This window comes from Pediculus humanus, genomic scaffold (genome assembly GCF_000006295.1).
Source record: "Pediculus humanus corporis 1103172107463 genomic scaffold, whole genome shotgun sequence".
NCBI classification, from domain to species: Eukaryota; Metazoa; Arthropoda; class Insecta; order Psocodea; family Pediculidae; genus Pediculus; species Pediculus humanus.
In genome coordinates, this window is record NW_002987083.1 from 225,115 (window position 1) to 250,312 (window position 25,198).

The 25,198-nt window shown below is 26.2% G+C and overlaps 4 protein-coding genes across 4 annotated transcripts in view; 3 read left to right on the forward strand and 1 right to left on the reverse strand.

Moving 5' to 3' along the window:
- The window catches only part of Phum_PHUM117620 (uncharacterized protein), a gene marked incomplete at both ends in the record, with an annotated part of 3,876 nt that extends 1,794 nt beyond the window's left edge, over positions 1–2,082 (forward strand). Inside the window, 7 exons of the mRNA XM_002424149.1 lie at positions 29–87; positions 210–759; positions 863–1,099; positions 1,290–1,355; positions 1,437–1,559; positions 1,642–1,872; positions 2,035–2,082. Coding sequence (XP_002424194.1) covers positions 29–87; positions 210–759; positions 863–1,099; positions 1,290–1,355; positions 1,437–1,559; positions 1,642–1,872; positions 2,035–2,082 — 1,314 coding nt within the window. The remainder of the gene's footprint in view (positions 1–28; positions 88–209; positions 760–862; positions 1,100–1,289; positions 1,356–1,436; positions 1,560–1,641; positions 1,873–2,034) is intronic.
- A 1,314-nt stretch (positions 2,083–3,396) lies between these two features.
- Phum_PHUM117830 (uncharacterized protein) lies at positions 3,397–8,582 on the reverse strand (the record flags this gene model as incomplete). Its single annotated transcript, XM_002424150.1, has 8 exons — positions 3,397–3,405; positions 3,485–4,047; positions 4,144–4,242; positions 4,323–4,728; positions 4,827–5,027; positions 5,101–5,224; positions 5,292–5,454; positions 5,591–8,582. 8 exons carry the CDS (start codon positions 8,580–8,582, stop codon positions 3,397–3,399), a joined length of 4,557 nt encoding a protein of 1,518 aa, XP_002424195.1.
- A 1,810-nt stretch (positions 8,583–10,392) lies between these two features.
- Phum_PHUM117840 (anaphase-promoting complex subunit, putative) lies at positions 10,393–11,870 on the forward strand (the record flags this gene model as incomplete). Its single annotated transcript, XM_002424151.1, has 3 exons — positions 10,393–10,507; positions 11,160–11,322; positions 11,585–11,870. The coding sequence occupies 3 exons, from the start codon at positions 10,393–10,395 to the stop codon at positions 11,868–11,870; spliced, it is 564 nt and encodes a 187-aa protein (XP_002424196.1).
- Positions 11,871–12,619: 749 nt separating this feature from the next.
- Positions 12,620–25,198, forward strand: part of Phum_PHUM117850 (NMDA receptor-regulated protein, putative) — a gene marked incomplete at both ends in the record, with an annotated part of 28,513 nt that continues 15,934 nt past the window's right edge. The window contains 10 exons of the mRNA XM_002424152.1: positions 12,620–12,676; positions 13,372–13,719; positions 13,928–14,062; positions 14,146–14,308; positions 14,419–14,634; positions 14,713–14,892; positions 15,018–15,187; positions 15,325–15,477; positions 15,570–15,698; positions 15,877–16,090. Coding sequence (XP_002424197.1) covers positions 12,620–12,676; positions 13,372–13,719; positions 13,928–14,062; positions 14,146–14,308; positions 14,419–14,634; positions 14,713–14,892; positions 15,018–15,187; positions 15,325–15,477; positions 15,570–15,698; positions 15,877–16,090 — 1,765 coding nt within the window. The remainder of the gene's footprint in view (positions 12,677–13,371; positions 13,720–13,927; positions 14,063–14,145; positions 14,309–14,418; positions 14,635–14,712; positions 14,893–15,017; positions 15,188–15,324; positions 15,478–15,569; positions 15,699–15,876; positions 16,091–25,198) is intronic.

Consider the following 25,198-nt stretch of genomic DNA (forward strand, 5'->3'; position numbering starts at 1 on the left):
AAACGATCTTTTAGTTGTGGGGCCAAAGCCAAATGCACAAGTTTACATATCTGAAGTTAACTTAAGTCAATATTTAACAAGCAGTCGGTACGTTTACTTAATGTTTAATTTTTTCTGTTTTCAAGGGTAAAAAGAAAGCTAATAGAATAAAATGTATTATTGTCGAAAACAACTGTATTAACTCAAACTTTGCTTTTTTTTCCCCCTAGAATTTGCTTAAGTTCTCATGAAGAAAGACTCGGAAGAAAAGGTACTTGCGAAGCAATTTTAAAATCCCTTAAAGCTGAATCTAGAGGCAGGGGTAGAAAATGTCAGAAATCCGAAGAGAAGGAAATTAAAAAATCAATTGAAAAAATTAGCGTAGATTCAAAAAAATTAGATGGTGACGACGTTATTAAAACAGAAGAATCCAAAGTGAACACGAAAAATTCTTTTTTACCAGAAGACAAAGAAATAAAATCTGCCGATATGGATATTCTATCTCCGGATTTATCAAACGATGAAAAACCAAATTTTAATTTTACTTTTGGTGGTCAAACAACATTTTCCAACGAAACAGAAGAAAATAATGAAGTTATTAATAATGAAATTACCGATGAGGTCAGACAAAATGATTGCTCAACAAAAACAGATAAAATTCCGGATTTTATCGAAGGCCTAATGAAATTGCAAGACAGAGATGAAGCTATTGCCAAAATTAGAAATGGATGGCATTTAGAAAATAGTCATTCATTATCATTAGGAGATGTATATTTAATGGTAAATAAAACACACAAATAATAACTTGATGAATTTTATAAAAACTGACCTGTTTTGTGAGCCTATAATTTTATGTTTTCGTCTGTTGACCTTTTACCTTTAGATTGGTAGTGACTACAAACTACAACTAGATTACTGGTGGAAGCGTAAAAATGAAAGCCCTGAGAGCATAGTCGAAAGTAATTTAAATAAATTGAGTTCTATGTTATCAAAATTAATCCGGTTAACAAAATTAACCAGAGTTAAAACGAAACCTTCCTGCCTTTGCGGACACCAGCGAAACGACGACATAAAAGTTACAGCTCGAGGAAGACGCCCAGTTGTTGATTCGCCGTTGGAGGTATAATGACTAAATCATTTTTCCTATTGACTTCTAGGCAATCAGTAAAAATAACATTAATTGTTTTGACTAAAACGTTATTTAAATTTTATATTATTTTATTTAGAAAATTAATTTCAACGAAAATACCAGAGAAAGTAATGGAATTAATAATAATCAAAAAACTAATTCGACTGATACTTTCCGTAAGCCGGGCAACGTTCATCTCATGAATAAAAGCAGATTAGATCCGGAAGCCTTTAAAGCTCAGTTAGACGTAAGTATTATTATTATTATTATTAATAATTAAAATTTTTAATACATTTTGTTACACGGAATATATATAAATTTCTTACAGAAATTAACGCCGAGATATTGTAATAGACGAGGTCGCGGAATCGCAGCTAAAAATGTTGTAGTACAAAGAACTTTGCCTCTGTTGCCTAAAGCAAATAACGGTCACGCCATAGTAACGTTAAAAGTAAATTTTTATTTGTAAATTCATTGGAAAAATTTTTGTATCGCAGAAATTATTAAGAAAAAACAATTTTGTAAATGTTTAGTTAATTCCTCAAACAAGTCAATTTTCCGGAGAATTCATGCCAGTTTCATTAGTAACTTCAGGATCGGGTTCCGTAGATTCTAATGAAATTTCAAGGCGAAGATCTGAACAACCCATCGCACCAAAACCTCCTGTTCCCTCTTCTGAAAAGGTTATCAATCCACCTGAGCATTCCTTATCGCCAACTCCGAGTGTAAGTTCTCTACTGGAGGATCACGATCCGATGATAGCAGTTGGAAATTCCGAAAATAATTTCACGGGTAATTTAATTTAGAAAATTTTTTATTTTCCCTCCTTACATATTCGAAATGAACGAAATTAACGTTTAAAAAAATTTTTTTTTTTTTTTAGAATTGAACGGGTGCTACGAAGGTTCTAATTTTCCTCCTCCCAGTCCCAGTCCTACGGTAATATTGAGGGAAGAAGACTGGTTAAATGCTGAAATTGCTGATTATTCTTTAAGTAGCATTTTAGGTTATTTAGAAACGCCTGTTAAAAATACAAATTGTCAAACGTACGACAATTCGTCTGAGGTAACCATTTGTTTATATTTTATATAATTTAATTTACGGATTTAAAAAAAAAGGAAATTTAAATTTTTTTTTTTAGGTGGAAAACCAACTTCAATGTTTAATGACGGAAACGAGTATTGACTACATGGCTAAATTTGCTGATTTAGCAGCTAAAGTTTCATCCGATGGGAGTCCTTAAATTTTTTTTATATATAAAAATTACGTAATAAATAATTAATATTTTGCTCAAATATGTACAGTAACGTAGCGTTTAAAAAAAAAACGATGTACAAATTATTATGTTCAGTTATTATTTTTTTAAAAATTATTTTAAATGACCCTCGATATAATATTTATTTATTATTATTATTATTTTAAAATTTTTTACAAAGTCGTTCAATTTTAATAAGTAATAATGATCAATCAATCATTTTTTCCAATATTTTTCAATCAATCAGTAGTTTTTTTTTTTTTTAATTATTATTATTATATATTTATTTTTATTTATTTAAAGAAAAAAAAATTTTTAAGTTTAAAATTATTATTTCAAATATATACAAAAAAAAAAATTAAAATTTAATTTATTATTTTAAATTCGACTTTAAAAAAAATTTACATTTATTTTTTTTATCGGTTATAATTTTCAAATTAATAAACAAACCAACTTATTATTTATCACATTAATAAGTTATAACATTTCTTTTTATTAAAATTGATTATTTTATTATATACATTTATTAACAATTTATTTTTCCTAATGTATGTAATTTTATTTATCAATTTTTTTTGTAACATGGAGCAATTTATTTAACTGGTAACGTATTTTAAATTAAATTACGTTAAATTAATTACAATTTTTTTTTTTTATTAATAATTTTTAGGTTAAGGTAAATACATTTTAATAGGATTTAAGGTTTCACAAAAAAATATTAAAAGTTTTTATGTTAATTTGAATTCTTCTGAAATTTTATTTATTATTGTATAAATGGTAACGTTATCACTAACATTTTTTTTCTTTTTTATCAATTTGTATGAATACATTTCTATTGAAATCGATTTGAATTATAATATTTAATCAAAAGATACAAATTTAGTTAGGTAGTAGGTATCGATTACCTTAGGTATAACCACATGATGCGTTTGGGTAAATCAGTCTTAAAGGTTTTTAATTTTTAATTTTTTTTTTTCTTGGCACATTTTTTGTAATTTAAAAAAAAAAAAAAAAAAGTATATATACACGCGGTTCATTTATGCTAAAGCATAAATACAAAAAAAAAAAAAAACAAATTTCTTAACTAAAAAAACTTTTTTTTTAATTAATTAATTAATTACACTTTTTACATCTAAACCTTTTTCCATCTTTTCATTTGAATCTTTTCCCATTACACGAATAGCTTTAAATATGTTAAATTTTTGGGATCCTAAAATATTATTTTCTCCTCTTTTGAGAATAATAAATTTTTTACCCGGTGGACCAGACGATGATAATGATGATGATGATGATGAATTTTTCACTATTGAATTGACCAAAGTTTTATTATTATATTTTTTTTTATTATTACACTCTTTCTCTTCATTTTTTTTAATAATTTTAACAACTGATATTTCATCTTTATCCGATTCGTTATTTTCTTCATTATAATTAAAAACAGGTTTAGGTTCTATCATTTTTTTAACCCTTATTTCCTCCTTTTCTTCTTTTTTTTTTTTATTAATCCCAACATCTCCGTTTTCGTATGATGATTCTTTCTTTTTCTTTCTTTTTTTTTTTAAATCCTTGTTTTTACTTTTTCCTTTTTGTGATTGTTTCATTTTAATTTTTTTACCCTTTTTTATATTTTCTATAATAAATTGTCCGTTTTTAATTGATTTCTTTGGCATTGTTTTATTTCCACCTTTTAATACATTTTTTATAAAATTTATTTGATTTGAAATTCTATTTAGCTTCATAATTAATTGTTTGTATTTTGGAATTTCCGAAGGATTTTCACTCGCGTCGAGAATTTTCGATATTTTTAAAAGTTTCCCTTCTAATTTTTTCAAAACTGTATGATTTGTTAATTTTGATTTTTTTGTACCTGAAGTACGATCTAGAAAAAAAAGAAAAAATTTTTTATTTTTTTATTTTAAATAATATTTAACCAATAGGGTTAAATATTAATTAACGTACTTTTTAACCTATGACCTCTTTCCTTTTTTTTTAACATGTTGTTTCCCGTCGATGATTTGACGATGCCGTTACTCTTCTTCTTATTTTTTTTATTCCCCTCTTTTTCCACATCAGGTATCGTTTCGATAGAATTTATATTTTTAAGTGACATTGAATTAAATCCTAATTTTTCTAACACAACATTAAATTTTTCACTTTCGACAAGTTCAGAAATATTTTCAAATTTTTCATCAACGTTATCGAAAGTATTTTTTAATGAATTTATTTTAACGTCTGTGGATATTTGATCGCTCGACAGCAAATTCGAATACGTTTCCCGCAGCGAAATATTTTTTTTTTCATTTTCGTTTTTCAAATTCACCAAATCTTCATTCGCCTTACACAGTTCGTCGATTTTTTTTTTCGCCTAAAAATTTTTTTTAAACATTTTTATAATTATTATTATTATTATTATTATAAATTTATCGTAAAAATTATTTAATTGGAAATGATTTATTTACTTACCTTTTTGAGAACGGCGTTCATCGGTAAATAATTATTAACGTTTTTAAATATTAATCCTTTTAATTTTTTAAATTCGAATATTTCTGATATGATGGGATTTTCCGCAATGGCTTTAATAACTTCTTCTTTGTTCAAACCCAATTCTTTGATTCTAATACCACTTATTTTTAACAATGAACACAAACCATTTTTACACAGAATCTAATTTAACAATAATAGTAATTAAAAAACTAGCAATAAATTCTTACTTATTTGAAATGTATTAAAAACTTACATGGACACCACTCAGACAATATTTATCAAAGGGTTTTCTACCCCCTAAATCTTCTTTGTGTCTCGTTATAAACCATTTGGGTTCATAATTTTCCGGCAGAAACTTGATACGTTTTTTTAACATTCTGCAACGATAAATATAACATTGTGAAAAAATGAAAAAATAAATAAATAAATAACCGTAAATCGTACCTTATAAATAAATCCCCGATTCGTCGAGATTTCACTCTTGTGAGAGGAGATAAAGGATGGCTTATCATGATTGAATTATCATTTTCTAATTCTCCAGTCAGGTAGCCTAAATCGAAAACTTCAAAATACAAATAAATAGGAACTTCTAATGATATTTTACCATCTTTGCTACAATTCAAAAAATAAAAAAAAATAATTTAATTTTTTTTTTCTTTTTTTTTTCGTTTGTAATATATTGAGTAAAAAAAAAAAAAAAATAAACCTTTTATTGACGTGCGGTGATGTTCCCAGAAGAGCACCATATGTCAAACTGTTTAAACCGTATCCGTGTTCAGTTTCCAGGCTGTAATCCATTTTGGGAAACACACCGTGATTCGTTGTGGTTATAGCTTCCAAATACGAAGCATTGTCTAAATTTTTTTTATCGTACAACCAAAGCCCTTCTAATTTTTTATCACTTCCTTCCAGTTCCGACACGACCGAATTTATTACATATTTAAGAGAACTTCCGTGTGGTAAATTTTCCTGGCTGACATAATCAAAAGGAATTTTAAGAGAGTTTGATCTGAGGAAAAGTGTACATTTTTCAAAAGTGTAATAGGGTCCCACTAAAATAAATGGGAAAAGCGTGTGTAGTACGTAAACTCCATATAATCGTCCTTTTTGTTTTTTCATGGCTAAAAATCCTAAAAATTTTGATTTGATGATTGCCAAAAGATGTTTCTTCGTTATTACCGTGCTGTGACAGGAAATGTTTAAAACTATTTCGGTAAAATTTTGAGTGAGATCTAATATCCACCATTTTGTTGTTGTCACTCTTAATATTTGCGTCGCTATTTTTCTTATATCATCCATTTCGACAGGAGGTACGGGAATAAATATTTGTTCCACCTCATGATCGTTCTTCTGCAACTCAACATCGTCTTTTTTTTCCAATCCGATATTGAGAGCTCCGTGAATTTCCCACGAATTTCCATTGCAATAAAGTATGGCGAACTCATCGTCGTCGAATACATCTTCCGTTGATACGATTTCAGAAATGACTTTGGGAAAATTATTTGAAAAATTTTGATGTCGTCTGATATTGATAGCCTTGGGTACCGGAGGTGCTTTTGAAAAAGTTAAAAATGCTCTCGAGCGAACTTTACTCGATTCCGGTTGTAAAAACCAAATATTTATATATCCTGTTAAAAAACTTTGTTTAACAAAATTTAATTTAATTAATTCTAAATCATTTGGAACGAGTGCTTTGAGTTTATCGATACTTTCTACGATATCATCATTATAAGCAACACTTCGGAGCTTACTGGCCAATAAATTTGTAATTCTTTCGTTAAAAAGAGACTGAGGAGATTCATATTCTGAATTCAACAATCTCGGTATATTTTTAACTTGTAACAATCCATTTTTTCCATTCATGTTATTAATATTCTTGGAATTAACGAGTCCGCATAAAGTACAATCGTAACAATTATGTTCCATACACCAGGGTTTGAATCTTTTAACATAATTAAGTTTTTTTACAAAAACTTTACAATCTTTTAATAAAAAATTAGAATCAATGTTCATAATTGAGAAATCACTTTCCATGAGATTTTCAAAATTTTCTTTGTCAATTTTTTTCTGATTTAAAACGTTGCAAAAATTTGTTAAACTATTTTTTTTGTTTTTTTCACACACTGAGTCAACTAAAAACTTAACTATATTTTTAATTTCTATTTCAACATCATCGTTTTTTTTAAATGTGTCACTCCCAATTTTTCCCGTACAATACACGGGTAAAATTTTCCTATTTATTTGTCTATTTTGCCACTTACCCCCCAAAGCTGACGTGGCAAAATCAGCCCAATTTTTGTCTATGGTAGTATAAAAACTACGTAATTTATTTAAATGCCTTTCCACAATGGGATGAACTGGTTTAAAAGAATTTGGATAAAAAACAACACCTAATAATTTAGTTGTTAAAAAAAAATCCTTTGAGCAATTATTAATTTTGTCAAATGATTGATCACTACTATTACCTAATGTCACGTAATTATTTTCATTTATGAAAGAACGTTTTAAAACACTCACAGGTTTCGGTTTTAATTTTTTAATATCACTATTATATTTTTGTTCTATTTTCAAAAGTCTTCTTTTGCTTTTGCCAATTTTCAAAATTTGATAAGATTCAACATTTTCCGATTTTTGTTCTTTTTCATTATTTTTATCTTCGAAAACGTTATTGAAAAAATTATCCGGATATGGTAATTTAACACAATATTTATTACCAAGTTTTTTAAATTCCTCTTCTGAAAAATTTGGCTTTGACAAAACGTCTTCTTTGGTAAGTTTAATACCGAGTTCGGCATACAAATGAGGTACTTCATAATTTAACTTTAATTCAGCTTCATTGTCTAAAAATTCATCCAAACTATCGCAAACAAATGCATTTTTTGTATTTTCCGGTACTTTTTCAAATGAATCATTAAAAAAAATTTTCCTTTTTTCTGGTGAATTTTTAACACAACTATAAAATTCAATAGTTGTTGGTTTTTCAATAAAAAATTGTTTTCTCCTCCATCCTTTTATTTTTGTTATATCATTTGTCTTTTTTAAAGTAATTACTGAAGGATCAGGTGTATTATTATTATCTTTTTCCAGGTCTTCTTTTTCTGCAGAATTGTCAAATGTTTCATTTGCATTTCCAACGACGCTGGATATCACACAAAGTGGCATATCTTGATTTTTAGGTTTCAATGCTCCACCAGGATCAGAACTATCGGTAATATAATTAGTTTTTTTTTTTTTATAACATCGAACGGGTGCACTTATAATTCGCTTTGTCGAAAAATTATTTTCTAATTTTGAACACATTTTTGATTTGTCATTATAATTTTCCGATTGTAAAATATTAGTCTCTTTGGAATCGCGATACGTAAAATCACAATCAACATAATTAAAACGTTCTGGGATATTATTTAATTCATATCCGGACTTTAATTTAAGATTTTCTAATTTTATTTCCCAAATTGATTTTTTTTTTCTATCTGTATGAACCCTTCTTGGATTATTTGTATTGTTTTTTAAATTTACTGCATTTAAACTTACATCCTCACCTTCACCATTCCAATTTAAATTTGTTGAATTGATTTTTTTTTTACTTAATTTATTATTTTTTCTAATATTTGTTAATTTATTTTGTTTTTTCTTTTTAAGGCAAGGATTATAATATTGTGAAACAATATTTTCATTGATAACTTCTTTTCCGGAATTTCCATCTGAATTAAAATTTACATTTTCTATCATCATTTTGTTTAAACTTAAAAATACAATTGAAATCAATAAAAAATTAAAAAATCAATACATATATATGTATCTCAGGTATGGGATAAAATTTCTGTGAACATTTAAATTGAATGATTAAAATTTTATCTGATTTTTTTTTTAAAAATACGATTTCTATTCTACTGATGCTTATTTCACATTGTGCGTCGAATTTCTCTATATATTTTACGAATCAAATTTCAATAAAAGAGTCTAATGTAGAAAAAAACCACTCATTTTTCTGAATTTCATTATTAGATTTTTAACCTGTATAAAAAAAAAAAACGTAAATAAACATTAAAAATGAATAAAATCGTAAAATTTTATTTTTCGTTACAAATATTTTTATGGCAACAAAATAAGAAAAAAAATTGGAATAATTTTTTTTACATTAAATTTATAAAAAAATTATACAACATTGGTTCTTAATTATATTTAATAATTATTAAATACATATTGATAAATGTGTTCAACAAGGGTGAGTTCTAAGTTGAATTATAAAAAATAAAATATGTAAAAGTTATAAATTTCAATTTTTTTAATTTTTGAATTATATATTATGTAAAAAATTTCAGTCAAATAGTGAACAGTATTAATTAAAGAAATAAAACGTGTACGACGAAGATTATATTCTTCTCTCATATACATTAAGAGTCATTTGCTAGTCCTTATAATTTTGCTAAAATATTTATTAGGTTGCCCTAATTAAATTTTCGTAGAATTAAAAATTATAAAAATTAAAATTAAATTGATTTTTTTTCATGCAATTAATGTAAAATATTTCATTTTGCAAGTTTCAGTAATTAGTATAAGCAACAGAAACACTACAAGGGAAACATAGTTAAATCAACTGTCTTTATCTGTAATTGGAAGAAATATCTGAGTAGGACATATCTGTGACTAAGAATCGCCACTGCCGGAAATGGAAATATTTGTCTTTATGTAAATAATTTTTAATATTGAGAAGTAAAAAAAATTTAAAATAAAATAAATAAAATGTATGCCTTACTCAAATATGCACAATATTATAGAATGGAATACATTCATATAATGAGAGATATTAGCGTTTAACGCCTACGTTTACTAGACTAAATACTTTCAATTCAAATAACTCACAAAATAAATTTTAAAAAAAATATAAAATATAAAACAAACTAACCCATTTTTACAATAAAACAAAATATTTAGTTTACAATTCAAAAAAAAAGAAAAATTTCTTATTTACTATAAAATTTGGTTATTCAACAATGTCACCAGGCACTTTATAGCAAATACTTTGGTCACGTACATCAACGCCATTCTTTAGCGGCCATATTCATTATGAACTAAATACAATTTATGAAAACTTAAATTTCATAAAATATAACTTTATGAAAATGTATTTTTGTAAAATTTTATTACAGATATTTTTGTTTATAATCTATTTTGTGCATTGAATAAATAATAGCTAATTTTTTGTTTCTAAAAACTTTTCATTATTTTTTGATTGAAATGGATACTTAACGAATTTGATTGATAAAAAAGAAACTTACTGTTATTATGAACAAATTCTTTTTCTTCATTTCACGTAATAGAATGTTTTTTTTTTTAAAAACGTTTATCGTTATGATCTGTTTGGTTTAAATTTCGTAATACAATACCTATTAGAGCAATTATGTACTTTCCGCGACAAAATAAGGCGAATAGTTTCAAAACTTATGTGTAGTCTTCCTTTTAAAGTTTCCTTTGTTTTTTATGCGATTATTAATTATGAACAATATTAAAAGATCGTTTTTTATAACTGTTAGATGTAAAAATGAGTGGCCCTAGTGGAACTGTGAGTGATATTGACCCACTTACTGAAGAAAGAGCGGGAAAAGTTAGAGAAGTTGGATCTCATGCTATTTGGAGTCTGTCCTCTTGCAAGCCAAGTAATTTTTTTTTAAAAAAATAATTTTATATTTCATTTGTTATATTTATTAAAAAATATTGTAAGATTAAATTGATTAAGATTATTATGATATTCAAAATTGTAAAAAATTACAGTATTACTGTAATAAATATATAATTTTCCTGAAAATTTTATTAAAATTCTATATTTTTGACATTAAAAGTCTATTTAGAAAAGTTTAAAAGTACAAAAAATTTTTTTTTTTTTTTTGAATTATGTGGTTAATCTACAATAGTTATGTTTATAGGTTATTATATGATTTTTATTAATTATGCTCTTTGATACTAGAATGTTATAGTTAACTACATCAAAAAATTTTTATATCGTATAATAATTTATTATTATTATTATTTTATTCGATAAACGTTTAAGTTTTATTTTATTTAATAAAATTAAATTACGAAGCCAAAATTGCCACAACTGATATTGTTACTTATCGTTAGTATATAGCTCTATTAAAACAGCAATTTTCTTATTTACACTTATTCGATATTAATTTTCTATTTAAAAATTCACAAAGAAAAAAACATTAAAATATAGAACTAAGTTATTTTTATCAATTTTTCTAAATATTTATTAAATATCTTATATTTATATTTTATAATTTTTTTATTTTCGACTTATAATTTAAGGTTTTGGAGTAGATCAGCTTAGAGATAACTGTATGGAAACATATTGGCAATCAGATGGGCAGTTACCACACCTTGTAAATATTCAATTTAGGAAAAAAACAACTGTTCAAGATATATGTATATATATAGATTACAAGTTAGATGAAAGCTACACTCCTAGCAGGTGAGAAATAAATTTTTTATGAGAAACTTAAATTTAAGTGACATTTGTAAACATAAATTTTGTTATTCGAATACTATAGGTTTTAATTTTGTATTTTCATTATATTATTCATTATTGGAAAAGGTATATGTTATAATTAACATTATATTATTGATAATTACTTGCCTAATTTACTTTTGTGCAGAATTTGCTATAATATAGTTTTTAAAAATTTAACTTAAAATAAATTTTTAATGCAAAATAGGTTTTTTTTTTTATACAGAATATCTGTTAGAGCTGGTACTAATTTCACAGATTTACAAGAAGTTGAAGTGATAGATTTAAATGAGCCAACTGGCTGGTTTCTAATCCCAGTCAAAGACATAAATGACAAACCGATTCGAACATTTATGATTCAAATAGCAGTAATTAGTAATCATCAAAACGGAAGAGATACTCATATGAGACAGATTAAAATTCACTCTCCATTAGAAAAAAGAGGAATGTCTCTTAATGACATAGGAGATTTTACAACACAATTTTGTCAAATGTTTACATCAGTTCGATAAAATTTATCTTTTTATATTTAATTCGTATTTAATTCTTGTGAAGCTTAATTTAATTTTGTTATTTTTTTATTTATCTTAATAAAATACATATAATGATACAAAAATGTTTTTTTAACCTTAAAGAGTTCATGTAAAGAATAAAAACAGACAGAAAAAATAAAAATCTCTGTTGTCGACTGGAATTTATTGAAAATAATATTGGAAAAAGAAATTTTTTTTAAATTAAACTATTATTTAAAATAAATATTAAAATTCATATATGTTTTCTTTAACTTTTAAGTATACCTAACATTATTTACTATTAAAAACAATAAAAAATTGCCAAAGTATGATTTTTCATGAAAATAGTAAACATATTTCTTTTAGAATACTCTATCTGGCAATTAAAATATTCTTTATTCAGGTTTTAGGAAAATTTATAAGTAGGAATAATAAAAATTATAATAATAATTATAAATTATATTTAAAAATCATAATTTAAAAATGTTATGCAACAATATTGAGTTTTTTTTTTTTTTTTTTAAATTTTTTTTTTAAATTTTAAATTATTTTTGCCAAAAAAAAAGCGGTAAATCTTATTCTTTTCTATTAAGTTTGCATTAGTTACAAAAAATGCGCGTTCACAAAATGGTCACGTGAGCGCAGCCATCTTAGTTAGGCACCACGAGGGATTTTTTCATTTTGCCTAATATTACAACCAATAAATTCCCTTAAACAGTTTACAATAGTGCTAAAAATTTGAATGAAAAATGCCTTCTCGTGATCCTTTACCACCCAAAGAAAATTCTCTTTTTAAAAGAGTTTTGGTAAGCAAACTTGAAGGATATTTATTATATTTATTTCATGATTTTACTGAAAATACGCTTTTGTATACAAATTACTATCTTTTATTTTTCAAACCGCCTGATGTATAATTTTAATAATTTTCTAAATTTTTTCATTTAATTTTAATCTATTTAATTTTTAAAGTGAATGTGTGATTTTATTTAACGAATAAAGTTGTTTTTTCTAATTATAAAATTGAAATTTATATTTTTAATTAAACTTAGGTGTAATCTAGTCATCTTCATAAGACTTAAAGTAGCGTTTCAGTACTTTTATTTTACAATAAAGTTTTACAATCGCGTATAGTTATAAAATTTTGGTTTTTTTTTTATATTTTACCATCAAATTATCAAAAAAAATTATATTTCTGTTTGGAACTTTGTTTTTTAAATATTGTGTACTATAACTTTTCTTAGATATTATTATTAAGCTTAATGCTTTAATTATTATAAAGTTTAATAATTATATAAATTTAATTTAAAATTACATTATATTTAACGCATACATTTAAAAACTATTTAGTTTTACAATTTTAAATTTAAAAAAAAAATAAAATATAAAAAGATTTTTTGTTAATTTTTAAATAATAATTATTGTTTTCATTGTATTATTTTAACAAGGTTAAAGATTTAATTTTGAAATAATAATTATTTTATTTATTTTTTTTTATTTACAGAAATGTTATGAGCAAAAACAGTTTAGGAATGGGTTGAAGTTTGCAAAACAAATTTTGTCAAATCCTAAATGTGCCGAACATGGAGAAACACTGGCCATGAAAGGTTTAACGTTAAACTGTTTAAACAGAAAAGAAGAAGCATATGAATATGTGAGAAGGGGTTTAAGAAATGACCTCCAGTCTCATGTATGTTGGCATGTTTATGGTTTATTGCAGAGGTCTGACAAAAAATATGATGAAGCCATAAAATGTTATAGAAATGCTCTTAAATGGGAAAAAGATAACATTCAAATTTTAAGGGATTTAAGTCTGTTACAAATACAAATGAGAGATTTAGAAGGATACAAAGTAAGTTTTTTTTGTAATTGTTACTTTTCGAACAATAACATAATAATTTTTTGCAAAATTTTTCTTTTCGTCTTTTCATAAAATGTTATTTTAAAATTTTATTGTAATAAAGACTCGAAAGTTAGTATTTGTTTTTAGTATTAGTTTCGAATGGTTTGTTCTAAATATGTCACATCAATTAATTTGTTTTAATTAATTACTTTTGCAGGATACACGATATCAATTGTTCATGTTGAGACCAACACAACGTGCCTCTTGGATTGGTTTTGCAATGGCTTATCACCTTATAGGAGAGTATGACATGGCTTTAAAAATATTAGAAGCTTTCAGAAAAACTCAAGTGGTAAGCTTAAAAGAAATAAATAAATTTTAATTAACATTAATAAAAAAACTTAACTTTTTTTTTTTTTTTTTAAATATTTTCAGAAGTCATCTTATGATTATGAGCACAGTGAGTTGCTGCTTTACCAAAATATGGTTATTCAAGAATCAATCACTGTAAATAGTAATGCATTTGAAGATGCAATGGAACATTTGGACAAATACAATTCACAAATTTGTGATAAACTATCTGTAAAAGAAAATTTAGGTATGATTTATTTAATTAATTTTTTTCTTTATTATTATCTTTTTTTTTTTATTTTGTATTTAATTTTAATTCTTTTTAAATTTTTAAAAATAAATTTATTTCTTTTCTAGGTAAATTATATCTTCTCCTTAAACAAAATAAGGAAGCTGTAAAAATATATGAAGAATTATTAGATAGAAATCAAGAAAATGTTTTTTACTACGGTCAATTATTGGAAGCTCGTGAGTTGAAAACTGTATCCGAAAAGGTAGAATTATTCAAAACGTATCAGGAAAAATTTCCTAAAGCATTGGCCCCTAGAAGATTGCCTCTTAATTTTGTATCAGGTATTTTATTTATTATTTATCATTAAAATTTTTCTTGATAATTTGAAGTGTATTATTTAATTATTTTCTTTTACGCAGGAGAAGAGTTTAGAATAATGATTGATAAATATTTAAGACAAGGACTGCACAAAGGTGTTCCTCCTCTTTTTGTAGACCTTAGATCTTTGTACAAAAGCAACGAAAAGGTTGTTATTATTGAAAATTTATTATTATCTTATGTAGAATCTCTTATGGCAAATCGTCGATTTAGTTTATCTGGTAATAATTATTATTTATTATTATTATTATTCATTTAAAGTAAACTATAACAATGACATTAATAATACTTTTACTAAAAAAATTCTGTACTTTATGTAATTAAATTTTTGTAATCTGTATTGTAGATACTGGGGATGAAGAACCAGCCTCAGCTTTACTATGGACTTATTATTTTTTGGCTCAGCATTTTGATTATTTAGGATGTTCTCAAAAAGCTTTGGAGTACATTAATTTAGCTATATATCACACTCCAACGTTAATCGAACTTTTTGTTACTAAAGGAAAAATATATAAGGTAAAGTACAAGTTTTTATAAATTTTATCATTAGTACAATTCAATCCTTATTGAAAATTTAAAAAAAAATCAAATTAATATTCCATAATGAAATGTAAATTTTTTATTCTATATTAAATTGTGCATGTTATTTTTAGCATGCGGGTAACGTAATTGAAGCATACAAATGGTTAGATGAAGCCCAAAGTTTGGACACTGCAGATAGGTACATTAATTCCAAATGTGCAAAATATATGCTGCGTGCTAATTTGGTGAAAGAGGCAGAAGAAACTTGTTCAAAATTCACTAGAGTATGTTAAAATATTTTATTTTTACTCGGAATTCTTATGGTAAAAAAAATTATATGTTGCGTCTAACATCGGGTATTACTTATCTATTTTAGGAAGGAGTTTCAGCTATGGAAAATTTAAACGAAATGCAATGCATGTGGTTTCAAACTGAATGTGCCTTGGCCTACCAAAGACTTGGTAAAAATGGTGAAGCTCTCAAGAAGTGCCATGAAGTAGATAGGGTAAGTATCAAATAATAATTACCGTTGAAATTTTTTTTTTTTTTTTTTTTTTTGTCACAATCTAGAAAATTGTTAGAATAATATATCATCATCATTTTAAAGTCCTTTATTGTATTGCTTGTTTTAATTTCAGTCAAAATTTTTAAATATTTATAATTTTAATAATTTTTTTTTTTAGCATTTCTCAGAAATAATAGAAGATCAATTTGATTTTCACACTTACTGTATGAGGAAAATGACTCTAAGGTCGTATGTTGGTTTATTAAAATTAGAAGATATATTAAGAAGTCATCCTTTTTACTTTAAAGCTGCCAAATGTGCAATTGAAGTGTATCTAAAACTTTACGACAAACCATTAAAAGATGAAACTTTGGAGGAGGAAATAAATACCGGTAAGTTTTTTTTAAATTTTTTTTTCTTTCTTTTTTTTTTCTTTCTTTTATTTCTCTTTTATTATTGCAATGATTTTCGTGTCGTGGAAAGGAAAAATTTTGGTTGGGTAAAATTATTGAAATTGATGATTGATTGATTATTGGAATATAAAATAAGTAGAAATAATTCATTACAAAAAAAAAAAAAAAAAAACATTTATTAAATATTTTATATGTATTTACACATCGGCTTTAGTCTTTTAACGTTTTTCGTTTTTTTTTTAAACGTTTCAAAGAACTAAAACATTTTCTCTCCGACTTATAATGATTACATATATTTTTCTCGTTTATAATTTAAATGCGAATTCACTTATAAACTACAAGCTTTTACCCTACTTTTTATTTATTTATTATAATTTCGATAATATAAATAATCACTTAAAAGACAATAATACATATTAGGCAAACGTTATTATTATTATTATTATTATTATTTGCCCCCTTTTTTTTTTTTTTTTTGAAAAATTTCTTTCATTACTTTTTAATTAAATCGTAATGTAAGTGATACTCACAGCCTTTTACATGATTTTAAATTTTTAATTGCTAACAATTGTTTATTTATATACCTAAAACATTCTCACTCATAACATTAAATAATATCGTATGATATATGTTTTAAGACAGACGAAACCTGACGAAATATGTTTTTTTTTTTTATGTTTTTTTTCTTCTTCTTCTTGGGTAATTTCGATTATTGTTGTCAGAGTTTTCCTCTTGTTGTATTTGACCAGAATAACCCGTTGTAATTTTATCGGGAAATTTTTCGTTTTCTTTTTCATGACTTCTATTCACTCTTTTGAAATTTTTTTCATCTCTATTTTCTTGCCCATATTCTTTTTCTATTATTTGAGGAGTTAGAAAATAAAAATGCCCCACATTTCCGGGAAGACTATACGAAACGAATGAATTTGGACCGTTTTGTTTGATAGGTTGTGGGAAAAATCCCGGTTTTCCAATGTTTTGAAATAGGACTTTACCAACGTCAAAATTTAATTGTTTGTTGTTCAAAAATTGTTGGTTAGGGTTTCTACTTAAATCGGGTGAGCTTACGATTTGAATGTTATTAAAAGGAGGGGAAGAATTAATGGTTTCCGCATTTTGCTCGACTGAAGGCCGAGGAGGTTTGAAATTTACCAAAACATCCTTTGTTAGGGGAATAGGATTTTCACTTATTTTTAAATTTTGATATTGATTTAATGGCGGAGGTTTTGGTACATAATCTAAATTGGGATTTTTTACTTTTGTAGGTCTTTTCGTTGTTGGGCTTGATAAACTAGAGAATTCGTGAAAATATTGTTGCAAGCTGGGATTGAAATGAATATTTAAAGGTTGCACATTATGTTGATGATATAAATTAATGGGTGTTGGAGTTGATGATATGGGTTGAATATATTGCGGTTGAATTTCAACGTTTGTTACCGGTCTTAATGTTGTTGGTAGATTTGGTTTGTATGGAACATTATTGGGGTTTGTGTTCGCTATTGAGGGGTGAGAAATAAGTTGCTGTGATATTTCGTTATTCAAAAATCCTTTGCCTTTTTTTATTTTGATTGGAAATAGACCGCTCACAATGTATTCCCGTTGATCCTCTCCTGTTAATTCTTTCAAATATTTTTCAAAATTTGATGGTGGACGTGTTGGTGTTGGTTTTAAATTTTCTCCCACAGTTATCGATGAGGTGGATTGACTTTGTGTTTTTCCAGATGTTTGATGCAATTGTTGTATTTTAAAATTAAGGCCATCATCAGAAATATAAGTGAGACCAGATTCTTGATTAGGCTTGGTTTTAATTAAATTTGATTTTACCACTGGAGTCAAAGGTGTAGTTGATGGTGAGTTGTTAATTTTCTGACCGAAAATTGTAAAGTAGTTTTTAGTTATGTCATCCACTAGAGTTTGTTCTTGAGAAGTAAAATGAAAATGTTCCGGACGTACGGTCGCATAGTAATTTGAGGGAATGAATGGCCCATCAGGTGGATTAAATCCTAAATTGCTAGAAGTAATTACTTTTGTCAAGCTTGCTTGATTGTTTGCCTGTTCTGGAATCTTGCTTTCAGTAATCAACGGTTTAGGAGCCGGTCTTACAGAAACAGGATCTAATCGAATGGTTTGCAATCCAGTTGATCCTGAATTTTTTATTTCCAAGTCTTTGATTTTAGGGGTTGGAACTGTTACAGGATTACCATCAGCGACGTAATGGTATTTTACCACAGGTCTTGGAGATGAAACGGGAGATCCATAATTGAGATGTTTCATTTTAGGAATATCTGAATAACCATTGTGCGTAATGATTTCGGCATGTTGGACCTGCGCTATCTGAGGTTTTCTCAAAAGTATATTTGATGAATGGAAAGTTTCTTCTAAATATTGCCTTATTGGAGTTTTACTCGTTGAATGTGTTGTATAATAATAAGGAGTCACTGGTTGTAGTTCTGGTTTACCACTTAATGTAATCGGAGGAGCATTTACTACGGAATCCTTAAATTTATCTTGTTTAACTTCTTCTTTTGTATTAGACGTTTCTTCGTAAAAGTAAAGAGTTGCTCCTGATGAATTTATTGGTTTCACTTCGATTTCAGATTTTTCCGGAGCCGTAGATTCTATTCTAATTTTTTTGACTACGGGAATTGGTGTCACGGTGATTGAATTTATTTCCGTTGATGGTTCTTTACCATCTTTGGTTAAAGTTGGCTTAGGAACAAATTGACCTTGTATTAATTTAGAATCCAACTCTGGTTTGTTCGCTTGACGATTATGCGGAAGGGGTAAATGTCCATATTTTCCATTGTAACTTACAGTGACGTTAGGTTTTACTAGACTTTTCAGCGGATGAATTTCTGGCTTTTTATTCTCGAATTCATTGGTGTTTATCGGTTTTGCCTTTTTAAATGAATTTAATTCGTTTTTATTTACACTTTCTGGCGTTGTTATAATAAGTATTTGTTTTGGTAGAGATTTAGTTGTAGGAGGCAATGTTATGTGATTGGGTTTAGGACTTGTGGTAGGCAAAGGATAGTGAAAGTGAGACTCATTTTGATTACTTGGCACATATATTGGCGAAATGAACCCATCCGTAATTTTATTAATAGGAATTTTGTTATTTTTGTTGAATGTTTTATACGAGGGTGTTGTTGAGGAAAATAATTTCTGTTTAAATTTGTCAGGGTACACATATGTAATGGCAGGTTTTTGAGGTTTCGCTGATTTCTGTTTAGAAGAGGTTGTATTAGTTGTATTATTGTTTGAAAAAGCGATTGGTTTCTTTACATACGTGTTGCTCGGTATTCTTCCCCTACCTGGTTTCCTTACAGGCGGAAGATATTTTGGAGGAATATTATTTGAATTTGGTGTTACGGAATTAATACTGTTGTTAGTATTTTCATGATTTTCTATCAAAGAATCGTTATTATTTTCTAAAAGTGAGAAAAAATTAGGAGGAGGTGGTAAAATAATACCTGGTACTAAGGGTCCCGGAGGAACAGCTGTAGTATTATCGACCGGATAAAGAAAATCGTATTTCGGTGGATAATAAATTGAAGGATCGTCTTCATCAATGTCTGTAGTATTATCGGGAGGTAATACAAAGGTAGCTCCGGGTGGAAAATTATTCAAAAACGGAGGGATGAAATGTGGGGGTACGGGAAAAGGCAAAGATTTGTTTGCTACGTTCAATGACGGAGGTATCGGTGATACGGTAAAAGGAAGAGGAATGGTTTTGTTTACTTCCGTTTCAAATGGATGTTGAGGGGGTGCTATGGGCGGAAGAAATGAAGGATTATTTTTTCCTTTAATAAATTGAATGGGACCATCTTCGCTAAGTTGAACGGGAAAAGGAGGAGGGATATCGGGGTTTTTTGGAATTTTGACTTGCCTGTTAGGAGCTTTAAAATTATCTATGGGTGGCCATACGGAAGAAGAGGTAGTTTCGTTTTCCTTTTCACTTCGCAAGTTACCTCCTCGAAGCACCAAGACATGATCTTCCGCCAACCATATTTCATCTTTTTCCAATCCTCCTAAATTATCTTTCGTATCTTTCGGTACTTCATTATTTGACCTATAACTCAGGATTCCAGGTCGTTTCGAACCGTTTGCGAATAATTCATTTTGTATTAATCCATATTTTCCATCCGCCACTTGTTGAGCCAACGTTTTTTCTTCATCATTATCCGATTCTTTCCTTTCTTTTCCAGCTCCCGCGGAAGCTCTTATCATCGTATCTTCTTCATTTGATAATTTTTTCTTATCATCTTTTTGTGAATTTTTTTTAACTGATTGTTTGCCCCCGTGATTTTTTATTCGAAAATCTAAAACTGTTGCTTTTGTATTGGAAGTATTGATTTTTGAATTATGTATGGCATCATTTATACTAGATTTGCCGAAAATAAAAGTTTCCGTACCGAAAAAATTTTCTCCCAAACTATTTTTTCTTCTAACAATTTTGCTAGAAAATTTTTTCCCTTGTTTATGAGTCTTGTTAAGCGTTTGTTGTAAATTGATGGAATTATTTCTTGTTTCTAGTAAGGATTCATTTCGATTATGGTTGTTGTTGTCATCTTTTACTTCTGTACTTTGTACGTAGATGGCGAAAATCAAAACGATAAATGAAATTATTTTTCCTGAAACAATCTGAAAGAAAAAAAAAATTTATTTCAAATTAGTGACTTTTTTTTGTTGTTGTTGTTTTAAAAATTTGTGATGGAAAAGACGATGACGGATCGTAATGTAAAATTAAAATTTTATTTTTTCTGGGCGAGGGGGGGGGGGAAATGATTTCGTAAATTTTGAAAAAAAGTTTTTCAAACAAAATTTGACTTATTTGGGTCAAACACAAATATCTTTCCACTAAATAACTAATTAAAAAGAAGTAGAATTCAAAGTTAATTTTTTTTTTTTTTCCCTTTTACTTATTTGTGTTAATGAGTTTTCTTAATATATATTTTTTTCATTTTAATTCATTGTACAATTTAAAGTAATTTGAAAAGAAAAGACACTCATTGATTCAAACAATTGTAACACGTTACCTCTGATGTTTCTCACGACAAAACGTTATTAACATTGAGTTTTTTTCGAAAATAAATTTTTAAATAAAAATTTTTCCGATTGATTTTAATCATATGAAAAAAATTTAATTGTAGTAGCGTAGGTGGGATATTAAACCAAAATATTATTTCACTATAATTAATTTTCAATCGAGTTAACAAAAAAGGTTTTCATTCAATTAAAACGTAAAATAGTTTTTTTGAACTTATTGTTGTCAAAATTCTAGGTCAATAACAAAGGGAAAGTTATGTTGACAAAAAAAAAAAAAAAATCCTTAACTTTTTTTTTTTCAAATAAAAAAATTTCGCAATTAATTGTACGGTTATGGTATTACATATCGCTTTATCATGTTTTTATATACCGCCTTTTCATTAACAATTGAACTTAAAAATTAAATCAATCACATTTTTATATATATATATATATATATATATTATAGATAAAATAATTAAAATCTACTTTTAATAAAATTAAATTATAAGGGAAAGTTTAAAAATTATAATAAAAAAAACTTTTTTAATTGACCGGTTGCAATAATTAATAAACTCTTCGTTTTATCATCATTTAAATTAATGTCATCTTTTATTTATTTATTTATTTATTATTAAGGAATGTTATTAATGCCTATTAACTACTATTTTATTATCACGTTAATAAATTTCTCGAGTTTCTATGCGGTTTTTGATAATCGGTTTAACTATCTTTTCTTCTTCTCAAATTGTGGTTTTTTAAACGTTGTCTTCCTTACTTGTTTTTTCCTTCGTAATTTTTATTTTTATTATTATTATTATTATTATTATCACTATTTTTATTATTATTATTATTATTTAATTTTCAATGTTATTCGTTGAACGTTAATAAATTATAAGTAACTTATCCTTCAAAAGAAATAATAATAACAATTATTAGGGAAAATTTAATTTATTGACTTTGATCTCCAAAAATTTTATTTAATAACAATATATTTTTTTTTAATTTTTTCTTCTGTCGTTTAATTTATGTAAAAGAGAGTATGACGATAATAATACTATTTTTAAAAATAGGTTATAATTTATATATTTAAAAAAATTTCCCAGGGTTTAATTACGGTTATTCAAATTCGTTCGACCCCCCAATTTTTTTTTTAATTTTTTTATTTAAATTTATTTTTGATAAGGTTAATAATAATTTACACACACACACGTGGAAAAGTAATTTTTACAAAGGAGTACTTTCATTTATTAAAACAGTAATCTAATCATTTTTATTATTATTATTATCATTTTTACCGCCGCAAAAAGCATAAAATGTAAAATTATATATAAATTCATAATTTAATTTTTTTTTTTCCACTTTGATTTTGCCATCATCAATTTTTCTCATTAGAAACTGTGATTTCACTTTTTTAATTTTTTTTTTTGGGGGGAGGGGGCGGGGAGTTGATATTGAAAATTAATAATGAATATTTTTCTTTTTTTTTCCCCCCCTATTATAAATCAGTAAAATTTATGAAATATTTATTATTCTGTGCATAAGAACGATGTGATTCTTTGTTAAATTTCACATTGTTCTATTAAAAAAAAAAACTTTTGTTCCGCACGAATTGCACAATTATTATTATTATTATTATTATTATTATTATTACCTATAAAGAGTTACAACACAGCGAATAATTCTAGTAATTGAGGCCGACATTTGGTAGTAATTCGCGGTACTCTTTTGCCCCCCTCCCCCCATTTCTTATTTAGAGCAAAGGGCATTTAAGATATTAATTAAACAACCACACGATCAGTTTATGAGTTTTTAATATTTTTAACAAAGAGTTTAGTTTAGATTTAATAGGCAAGGATGAATTCCATGCACGTGTAAAATATTTGTTTTGGTCAGACACCTTGCCAAAGTAAATGGAATTTGTAAAAAAAAAACAAATTATTATTACTATTATTATTATAATAATATTAATGATAATTATTTTTTAATTCCAACATTTTTTTTTTTTTTCTCGGCATTTTATTTAATATGTGTTACTTGAGCAAACCACCCCCCCTCCCCTCCCCCCACGTGAAAAATATCATTATTACTGGGAACGATAATTAATTTTCGTCCTAATTTCATATTAAAAATTTTACAAAAAAAAAAAAAGAAAAGAAAGAAATGATGGCGAACTTTCTTATTTTTTTTTATGACTTTTACAGTTAATAAAAATTAAATTTCATTTTTTTTTCTCCCCGCTCCCCTACCCTCCCCTCTTCCCCCTTCATTTAAATATTATAGAGATAATATTGACGATGATTTGATCTTGTTAAGCAATTCAATAAGTACTTTTTCACGTGTGCACGTTTTTTAAAACGTATTAAAAAAAAAAAAAAAAAAAAGGTGTATGTGCATGAGAAATACCTTAAAAACCTGAAGTCGTTGTGAATGTGGTTAAAAAATTGTTTCTCTCTCTCTCTCTCTCTCTCTGGACCGCACCCTTTTTTGACCTTGCTCTAATACTGGGATAAATCATGGCAACTTTGAATAACGAAACGGTCATTATTTCAACTCTTTTTTTTTTTTTTTTTAATTATTATAAAAGTTTTTTTTTTTTTTTTTTTTTTTTTACATAGTCTCCGATTCAGATAATTTTTGATTAATGTTTAACGTTTTTATTATTATTATTATTATTTTTTTTACATTGAAATTGCACTTAATCTAATAAGTCGAGGATAATAAAATGTTATTATTATTATTATTATTAGTTTGTAGTAGTAAAATATTACTTTTTATAATAATTTAAAAATAGATAAATGTGAATTTTTTTTTTACAAAAAAAAAAAAAACTAGGGAAACTTGCAGTTATTATTATTATTATTAATGTTTTGTTTTTCAAACTAGCCGGATGATGGTGTGTGTAGGTTTGGCTGTTGTAGGATGTCGAAGGATAAATTTTTCCCCCCCCCAAAACTTTTTCATACGTTTATTATTTAAATACGAACAAACGACCCAATTTTTCTTTTTTTTTTTTTTTTTTTTTTTTTGTTGAGGACATGGAAGTGAAAATTAAGTTTTGGATAATAAAAAAATGATATGTCAGTTTTTTTTTTTACAATTTGCATAACTTTGAATGATTATATTAAAAAAAAATTAACCGTATGACTAACATATTTTTTTTCCGGTGCAATTTTATTAAAATTATGTTGTTCGACATAAAAAAAAAAATTTATTTTTTATCATTATTATTTATATATATATTGGCATTAATCTCTCGAATGTACTAAAAACTGACCGTGTTTAAATTCAATTTAATGGGGGGGGGGAGGGGAAATTTTTAATCCTGAAAAATGATTTCAAACGTTACGGATTTTATGTTTTTTTAATAATTTTTTTTACGATTATTTTTTATTATACTCTCTTTTTTTTTTTTTTTTTGCCCGACTCTCTCATTATTTTTCCTTTTGCTTTCTTTTTAAAAACTTAATTTTTAGCCTTCTAAAAATGCAATTTGCAGATTAATTATATATATATAGAGTGGATTTTAATTATGCTTTTATGAAGTAATTAAATTTTTTTAGAGCATTTTTTTTAACGGTCGTACATTATTATTTCGATATATTTATTTAATAAAAAAATATATATACTTTGAGATGAGTCGCCATTATTAATACTTTTTTCATTTATTTATTACGTAATTGAAAAGCAACAACAACAACGACAGAGTTTTATATTATGATAAAAAAAAATATATTAATAATTTTATAAGTTGTATATTCGTTTTTTTGATAAACAAAAGGTTGTTTTTTAAAAAAAAGTCTCGTGACTAAAATACCTTGAAGCCATAATAAAACGTGAGACTGATCAAAGTCAACCAATCACCCATTATTATTATTATTATTATGTGTTTTTTTTTTTTTTTGTCTGCTTTTATTAGGCCAGGAGGATTTTTAGTATAGTATGGAGGCCCGTGGAAAAATTTTAATTATCGCGTTTTTTTTTTTTTTTTTTTCTATCTTTAGGGCTATCGTAATATTGAAAAATTCTGTGGCGGGGTGGGAGGGGGAGGAGGAGGGA